Source organism: Arachis ipaensis, chromosome B10 (genome assembly GCF_000816755.2).
Source record: "Arachis ipaensis cultivar K30076 chromosome B10, Araip1.1, whole genome shotgun sequence".
NCBI classification, from domain to species: domain Eukaryota; kingdom Viridiplantae; phylum Streptophyta; class Magnoliopsida; order Fabales; family Fabaceae; genus Arachis; species Arachis ipaensis.
Window position 1 is genome coordinate 18736964 of NC_029794.2, and position 9371 is coordinate 18746334.

At 32.4% G+C, this 9371-nt stretch overlaps 1 protein-coding gene and 1 non-coding gene across 3 annotated transcripts; one reads left to right on the top strand and one right to left on the bottom strand.

Annotated features, from left to right (window-relative positions):
• LOC107622578 (oxidation resistance protein 1) lies at positions 221-3581 on the bottom strand. 2 transcript variants are annotated; one of them, XM_016324522.2, is made up of 8 exons: positions 3230-3581; positions 2452-3011; positions 2296-2368; positions 1886-1963; positions 1739-1802; positions 1023-1110; positions 763-847; positions 221-616 (listed from the first exon to the last, which is right to left on the bottom strand). In XM_016324522.2, exons 1-8 carry the CDS (start codon positions 3335-3337, stop codon positions 533-535), a joined length of 1140 nt encoding a protein of 379 aa, XP_016180008.1. In that variant the 5' UTR covers positions 3338-3581; the 3' UTR covers positions 221-532. The 2 variants fall into 2 exon arrangements, with proteins under 2 accessions (XP_016180008.1, XP_020969836.1); XM_021114177.1 differs by having other exon boundaries at positions 721-847.
• TRNAR-ACG lies at positions 3678-3750 on the top strand. Its single transcript has one exon. It is a non-coding gene; the product is annotated as a tRNA-Arg (tRNA).

Here is a 9371-nt window from a genome sequence, read left to right on the forward strand (position 1 = left end):
CCTATATGCTATTCTCTTTGTGCAATACTATTTGTTAGATCAATAGATTTTCTCAATTTTTTTTTTAATCTTAATTGATGTTGTATAGTGTAATTTCAATCCCACACCACACAAGATTTAAGTGGGAAAAAAAAAACATGTAAGAAAATTTTGTACGTGCAAAATCACCCTTGCACCCTTTACAAAATCAATTGAAATAAAAAAAAATTGAAAAGATCCATTTCTACTTGAAAATAGCTCAAAAACATAAATTTGCTCCAATTTGTATCCTGAACAAAATTGACTGACTTTTTCATGTGTACGGACTCCATATATACAGGCTTTGGTATTTACATGCGTTCCTTAGTTATAACATTTTCTTTCAACATTGTTAGTTTTAACATAATTGGATACATAAGACTTCAACATTTTATCTTTGTACACGAACTTCGCATTGCTCAAGAGGGGAAGTGAACATAATTCCACCATGAAATGCGGCTCCAAAGTCCAAACCTCTTTGACTTATTCACATCAGGTAAATATTCCGCGAAATTTACCATCGACAGATGCCAGGTGCCTCTGTTCTGCTAAATGCAAGTACTTCATCATATTTTGAAGCATACACAAAGCCCCATAACTGTGTATATGAGAGAAAGACCAGTTAGTTTTCTTCAGCTATAAATGTCTCTTGAAACTAGCAACCAGAAAAGATGAAAAAGAAAGGATGAAGGAGTGTGTAACATTGTGTGCAAGTGAGAAGAATCGAAGAAGTTGCATGAGCACCTCTACTTCCTTCACTTCGAAATCTTGAGAATTCGCAAGGCAAGGATTTCCGTAGGTTTCCGAGACCGAGCTTGAGCCATTCAATCTGCAAGTATATTGCAAGAGTTTGAAAGGGATTAAATAAAAACGCAAGGTGATGATATATGATTGAAGACATGTTCACATTTCTTCCTTTTTATATTTTTCAATTTTTTTTCTTTTGGCAGTGTGAAAGTAACAATTTAAGCAAAGAGATAGCGACGGAAGTAGAAAGTTCTTACAGATCACCATCCAAATAAAGCGCAAAATGACTTCCCCCTCCAATTGCTAAGAACTCAGTGTTGCATAGTGTGAAATAGCGGTTTAACCCTGCAATGTTGTGGTTAGTTTAGGGTTTAGCATTTAGAATTCTAAACCAAACAAAAGAAAAGAAAGGGAAAAAAAAGAGAGAAAAGAAAAACCAAACAAACAGAAGTATTCCAAAATTTGAGAAAAGCCTCATGCTGAGGCTGAAGACTTAGCAATAGATTTCAAGGTTCCAAGATTCTACTAGAGGCAACTATTGAACATGATGGTATTTTTATTATTTTTAACAATTCATAGATATTTGGATGAATGTGAAATTATGATGGAGCAAATTCAACTCTCATTGACAAACTAATCATTGAATGTAGCAGACAACATTCTCACATTTCTGAATAAAAGTAAACTCAAGCATTCCGCATTGGCTCATAGGAAATGGTTCTTATATATAGTTGAAAGATGACATTATGTTCACCATATGTCACACAATTCCTGAAATTTAACCTTTTAATGATCTTCATGGGCATAATTTCTCAGGTTTGCACCATAGATTCAAATGTCAATGCACCACATAACAAGAAAAACTAACACCGATTCATTAATCTTGGATTTGATTGCTAGCTAAGCATCATATAATTATGACAGCAAAAAGGATGAAAGAGTAACATGTTCAAACTCGGACGGAAGAAGATACCTGTTGGACGATATATAACAGGATGGCCAGAAATACTTGTGAAAACAAATGTACTGTTTGTTCCCTGTACCAAATATTTGTCATCGATAATACAATAACAGATACAATCTATCAGATAATCTTTGGATAAATGAATTTTGGTTTGACCTGGTATTTCTTGTTGGATGGTCTAAGAGGTGCTTCAACTAAGCTTCCAAACACTGCTCCTCTTCGGTCTCCGACAACCTGAAATGGAATAACTAACATTTGGAACCAATCCATGATAGAAATGAAGAGAAATTAACCTTACAAGTTACAAATAAAAGATTCCAATACTGAATATATCTCTGATAATTCAAAATGTATTAAGAGTGTTCAATCCATAGCAAAGAACTCAAATGTCATATAGGACTTGCAGGCTTCCAAACTGGGACTTGAATTTGTAGAAAACATGAACTATCCCATTCTACAACTAATGCTAGTGTTGAAACTCCATATACAGTATAGTATACATTACAAACTCCATAGAGAAGTGTGTGCTTATGATTAAAATTTGCTCAGGGAAAGTTATAGGGTACCAGCAAACTCAATCCAGGCCAAAGCATGCTTCTTCGATAAAGGGTTGAAAGTGATATACCGTTCCTCCAAGTGCTGCAGGAAAAAAATGTCACACAAGAAATCAAAATCATAATAAAATATCAATAGCTTTGGAATGAATCTTCATCTCTTGATACCTGTACAGCAACAGCCACTTCCTTCCATGAACAAGAGCAGGAAGAGAAGCATAGAGAGTACTTCTCATCGCGTCTGAAAGGAGCATCGACGGCTCAGAAATTTCTGGCATGTCAACCAAAGACACAGACTCTGATTCTTTCCCTTTCACAGTTGAAAGATGATTCATCTCAACACCATTCAATCCAGAACCATTTAGACAATCAGAATTCATTTCGGAATTATTATCCTTTCGCCCCTGATGGCGAAATCCACCGATCCTAGCGGCTTGGCGAATAACTCTACCAAGTGATTGCTTACTCCTAGAGAACAAGCTTTTCTTTCCACCATTATTCTCCTTCAACGATGAATCGGGTAAAGGGTTATTATCATCACCTGAAGCACCTTTACCATCACTCTGTCCATGTACCTTTGCATTATCTCCTCCAGCATCTGATGAAGACAAGAAAGAATATAGAAATGCACTGAAAGATGAGGTATCAGGGCCATCAACTAAATCATTGCTACCCTCTTCAGGTTTCTCTGGTTCACTTGTTGTTCCTCCTAATCCCCCTACCTCATCCTGAGAAGCAAAAACAATCAATCATCTTCAACTTTACTCTTAAGCCAAAAAACAAAAACGAAAATTAACCTTCAAAACTTAATTTAGGGGCAAGAAAAGGAACAATAACTGAAAAAACATAAACCTCGTACTTGGAGACCTGAATTTTAGCATGCATCAAAGCCAAGAAGCTAAGACAAACATCAGAAAACAATAATTAATGAAAAGGGGGAACTTACAGAAGGTGTTGGAGGAGGGTGTTTGAGAGTGTCAGAGTCAGATATTGGATTCAGGATAACAGATACAATCTGGGTAGCTTTGCTACGCAAAGATTGCTTCTTTCCCATTCTTTTTTTTTTTTTTTCCTTTTTCTTATGTATAGAATTGGAATAATTTCGGATTCTGATTCATTCCCTGTAGCTGCTTCTACAAAAGAAACAACAACAACAACAACAATAATAATAGTGTTGTTGCTTTTGTTGGTTGTGGTGGTGATGGGGTGCTGGCTTTGAAGTTCTAGTGTTACCAAACTATGGATGATGAAGACTAGGATATGCAGCAGAAGCTTCAATGGGGATTGACCCAACTTCAAATACACTATATTGAATTGCACGCCATGGCTGAACCAGCTGAATCAGCTAAACTCCTTAGAATATCTAAAATATTGAATGAACATAATAACGAAAAGACTCCATGGCCCAATGGATAAGGCGCTGGTCTACGGAACCAGAGATTCTGGGTTCGATCCCCAGTGGAGTCGGAGTGTTTAAGTTGAAGTTGGAATTTTTCAGTATACTTCTTTGGACTTTTTTTTTTAATATTTTTTAAATAAAATTTATTAAAATTAACCAAAAATAATAATTTTTTTAATTTTTAAAAAATAAGTCACATAATTTGAGTATATATACGAAATTGTAAAATAAAATAAATAAAATTAATAATTAAAAAAAATAAAAATAAAAAATAAGTGTTTGAAAATTTTATAATTATTAATTTTATAATAGTAATTACTCTTTTATTTAATAAAAAAATAAAAATAAAAATCTCCGATCCGGCGGACCGGCCCGTCCCGCCCCGCCAAAATTCGCCAATTTGACGGTACGGGTTTGGCAGGTTTTTTAATTTAGCGAGCTTCAAATCCTAACTCGACTCATCTTTTTCAACGGGTTTAGCGGCCCGACAGATTCGACCCGTTTTACGACTCCTATGGTTGATATCTAAAAGTGTGATCTACTAATTTACCTTAATCATATTTTTTAAAATTCTCAAATGGGCTACCTATATTTTTCTACCGAACAGAAAAACCAAGAAAAAACAATAAAGTTTATAACATGCTACTTTGTTTTACCTCTAATAATATTTTCTAAAAAATGTTATTATTTTATCTAAAATGTTGCATTTTCTACTTAAAAGTACACCACACATTATGTTTTTTTTTTTATAAAGAAACATGAAAAAAGAAGAGATATGTAACAAAAAAACAACTTTGTTCTATAAAGAAAAATATGTGTCCAAATATTCATCATTGGTGGTTTTCTATTTTTATAAATGACTATTATCTTATTATGAAAAGAAAATTCTGTTTTTATAAAAGAGACGGTGGTAGTTTTAAGAAATAATTTTATCCATTACATTTTAATTTAAAAACTAAAACTAATATTATCTCATCATGAAAAGAAAAAAAAAAGTTATAATGAAACATACGAGAAAAACAATTTAATTGATTTTCTATTAAAATATTAAAATATTATCATTTCTTTAAGCAATTTTTATTTTTAAACGGACTTCTTATAAATTTGAAAAGTGATATCCGAAAAATACTATTTCAAAATTGTTAGAAGTAGCTACTTTGTACCCTTTAATTCCTAAACCCCTATATCAAAATTATTTGAAAAATTTTAATTGTACCAAAAATGTTTCGGCAATTGGCCAATGAGTCCCATGGCTATTTGATGTAGACAATTATTATCATGCCTTACAATATGATTTGGTAATATATAATCAAGTGATGACGTGATTGTAGTATGGCCCTTTGTGTCGCACTCTTGTTTCTCCAAGTCTCCTCCTGCATGTTATCCTTTCAAGTTATACGATCAACATTTTTTTGTTTTTTTCTTTTATATTTGAATCAATATTCTCAATATCTTTATTTTAAAAGTGTTACCTTCCTAGAATTTTTCGAATTAAGTTGAATTAAGTCTCAATATGATCCCTGAAATTACACTCGAACTTTAAAATAGTCTTTAAAATTAATAATTATCCAATTTTTTAAACTTACACTTTAAGACTCATATTAATCTTTAAAACGTTTTTCGTTTATTAAAATCTTAAAACGACGTCATTTAAAAAAAAAAAACATAAAAAATCCGTCTTCTCTCTCATTCCCAATCCGTTCCCGTTCCCTCTCCCTTCTCCATTCCTATTTCCATTCCCAACCTGTTCTCTTTTCCTCCCCCAACCCTTCCCCTTTTCTTTTTCCATTTCCAACCCGTTCTCGTTCCCTTTTCCTCCCCTAACCTTTCAACCCGTCTCCTTTTCCTCCCACAACCATTTTTCTTCCTCTTCTACTTTTTTAACCTGACGTCCTTTTTCTTTTCTTTTCTCTTCTGCTTTCCCAACCTGAAGTCTTTTCTCTCTTTTTTTCTCCTTCCCAACCTGACGCCCTCCTCTTTCTTCCCCAATCATACTCTCACATTTATAAGAGCTCTCATCAACCCTCGCTGTTGCTACCTCTCGTCGACTTCTATTTTAGTGTCGCGCCGCTCATTTTCCATCCCAACATAGTGTCTCACACTCAAACACAGTAGAAATAGAGGTAGAACACAAAGCCTCAACCTTCTCTGTCATCGTTGCGCCGCTTTCCCTTCCCCTTCTCCTTCCTCTTCTCCATCCCCAACCCGTCCCCTTTTCCTCCCCCAACCCTTTTTCTTCCCCTTCTGCTTTCCCAACCTGACGCCCTTTTCTTTCCGCTTCCTCTTCTACTTCTCCAACCTGAGATCCTTCCCAACTTGACGCCCTCTCCCTCCTCAACATACTCTCACACTCACAAGAGCTCTCCTCAACACTCGATGTCGCCGTTTTTCGCCGGCCTCTATTTTAGTGCCGCCTGCTCATTCCCCACCTTATCCTAGTATCTCACACTCAAACACAGTAAAGGCAGAGATAGAGCACAAAGTCTCAACCTTTTTTGTCATCATTGCGCCGCTAGCCAGCTTTTGTCTTGTTGTCGCGCTGCTTGCGAGCCTCCATCTCCGCCCTGTCTCCCTCTGCCTACCTCTTCTCTCTGGCACAGTTCTCTCTCTCAGCCATGGTGAATTTTGTTTTTTAAATTTTTTTAGTTATTCAATCATTATTCTTTAATATTTTGGGTGATTGTTGCTGTTGATCCTGTTTCAATATAAGAACAATGGTTAATTTTAGTTGTTTTGATTTTTTTTTTGTGATATTTTGTGTTTCTAATTTTTATTTTTTACGATCTGTTGAAGAAGAGAGTTAAAGAAGAAGAAGGGGATTACTGCTTTTTTAATATAAAACGATGGCGTTTTAACATAAATAAGTCCAGCTCAACTTTCCAATGGACGGAAAATGCCTTAGGGACCACTATGAGTCCCGGAGTGCAACTTCGAGAATAAATTTGGATAATTATTAACTTCAAGGATCACTTTGAGGCTCGAGTGCAACTTCAAAGACTACTTTGAGACTTAACTCGAATTAAGTTACTCTCTCTATATGTACTAAATAATTTATTTGAGTCTTTCAAATTAAAAATTATAAATTAAAGAGTTAATACTCAATTTGGTTTCTAAACTTATACGCAAACTTCAATTTAGTCTCTGAAATTTCAATTGCCTTTTTTTAATCTCCAAATTTTTCAAACCTGACTCATATTAGTCCCTGAGACCATTTTCGGCACAAAAACGAAAATAAAGTATTGGCATGGACAACCAAATGTCATACTGAAACTTATAAAACGACGTTATTATAGTTTTGGTGCTTAAATAGTCCAAAAACGACGCCGAATTACTTATTTTAGGAGAAAAAGTTTCAATAAATACCACTTATGATATTTTTATGGACTATTGGAGTGCTAAAACAAAAACATCGTCATTTTATAGAGTTCAACGTGACATTTGGCTGTTCACGTCAGCGTTCTATTAACGTTTGTGTGTCAAAAATTAGCCTAGAGACTAATGTAAGTCACATTTGCAAAGTTTAAAGAGACAATTAAAATTTTAGAGACTAAATTGAGACTCACATATAAGTTGAATGACCAAATTGAATATTATCTCTAAATTAAATTAGTTTTTAACCAATTTTACATTTTTTTTGCTTAATAAATTTGAATTTTTTAATATTTTTAATCAATTATATACTTTTTTTTATCAAAATAATATATTTACGTACCATTTCTAATCAAACAATCATAAATAATTTGAGCATTGCTAATTTTAACCATAAAAAATATAATTTTGTATGATGTATATCAAATATTGGGTTAGTTAGACAAAATTATTCAATAAATTTTCAATTTTGAGTAGTTTCTCAAACTAACTAAATCTTTGATAAGTAACGGTTTAGTTTACATATTTCATTATTAAAATGGTCGGTACTTAAATATTTTATGATTAAAAATAATTTAACCTTTTGTTCTTTTGTAATTAAATTTTTTTTAATTACAAAACATTAATAACATTCTGTGTTACTACCACACAACCGTGTAAAACACTAAAATAATCAAATATTTTTATATTTTACGTTAAAATTATTCATATATAAAAATTTTAGCCAACAACATCAGTACGACTGTATAGTGTATATGTCCCAACAACTCGGAAATACCAAACCATTATTAAAATCAGACACAAGCAAACCTAGTTTTGTAAATTGGACTCGAGTCAACAGATAAGTCAAAAAACCCACAAATGTTGATACTAGGAACAGTCACAGTATTGACTACCATAGAATTCTCCCACGGTAACGTTAACGCAATCCTCATCCAGCAACCTTTTAACTGAAAGTTCTTCCGGTGAGGATCGGCTGTGCAGCTTTCAGCATGAAGTCTCCAGATTCAGAAATCCAATTAACTCCATCCTTCATTGGAGGAGGGCGGGGTTGTCCTATAGAATGTCTTCGAGTACCTAGTTCTTCTTCATTATTTTAATTGCAACAACTTCTCCAGTTTGCTTATTAATAGCTCTCCAAACACTCCCAAACGATCCATCACCAACTTCCTTAATTAACTTGTACCTCTCCATTGTTCCCGTGAAAATACAAATCAGCTCTTTCTTTATTTAAACAAAAACACAAATGATAGATGGCGTTTATCTATCGCAAATAATGCTCAGAGGTATATAAGTTATTAACAAAATAGGGCAAAATAGGGCATGGAAGCAGAAACTATCTGATGGAAGGGCTGCACAGCCTTATTCATTAATAGATCCAAATCTTTTTTTTTTTATCTTTTTTAAAATTCAAAGATAAAAAATATCTTTTTATTTATCAATTATATTTGAATAAAATAAGATAAAAATATTTTTTTATATTTAATATTTAACTATTTTTATCATTTTTTAAAATCTTTCTAAAACCCATTTATCGTTCGTACTTTTTTAAATTATCTTTGTTGATATTATAAAATTTTAAATACCATTATAATTGTTTATCCTTAACAAAAGTTATATGCAAGACAATTGTGAATCATGTTATTTAATCTAAAAATATTTTTGTTGTAATTAAAATATGGGATATGCCTTAGAAGTAATAAATCTAGGGTAAAAAACTTAAATAAAACAATGTCAACTCAAATTTACGTAAATTATTTAAAAAAAAGGTTATATGCATGTCCTAATAGATAATTTTATATAAATCGAAATAGCCATACTCAAATTAGTATCGTTGATAGTAAATTGAATCCGATTTAATAGGAATACATGTAAATCGAACGAATGAGTGATTCAATTCATGTGTGCATGGTTAGTTTTTTTTTTTTTTTATCAACTTTTTAATTGAGTATGGAGAGACTATGTCATTTAAGCTATTGTTTCTTGGCTGCATGGTTAGGTTTCTTAATAAATCGAACGAGTTCAATTCGATTTACCAATGCATGTAACGAAAATTGGACACATTCCAATTCGATTTACTGTAGTGCAAACGTATATAAAGAGTACAATAAAAAGTACATTTGATAATACCTATAATAAATACGATAAAGAGTACAAATCAATAAAAAATTAAAAAATAATTATAAATATTTTTTATAAATTATTAAAAATCTCATTATAAATTATAAATAATTATTTATTAACTAATTTAATCAAAATATATTTTTTCCTTTTTTGTAAAAAAAATATAAGTAATTAATTATTAACTAATTTTAGTTAT

Coding starts and splice junctions, on each gene's coding strand:
- LOC107622578 (XM_021114177.1), bottom strand. CDS start 3,337: ATGGGAAAGAAGCAATCTTTGCGTAGCAAAGCTACCCAGATTGTATCT. Junction 3,012..3,229: donor ACCCTCCTCCAACACCTTCT/GTAAGTTCCCCC, acceptor TTTGCTTCTCAG/GATGAGGTAGGGGGATTAGG. Junction 2,369..2,451: donor AAGTGGCTGTTGCTGTACAG/GTATCAAGAGAT, acceptor TTTTTCCTGCAG/CACTTGGAGGAACGGTATAT.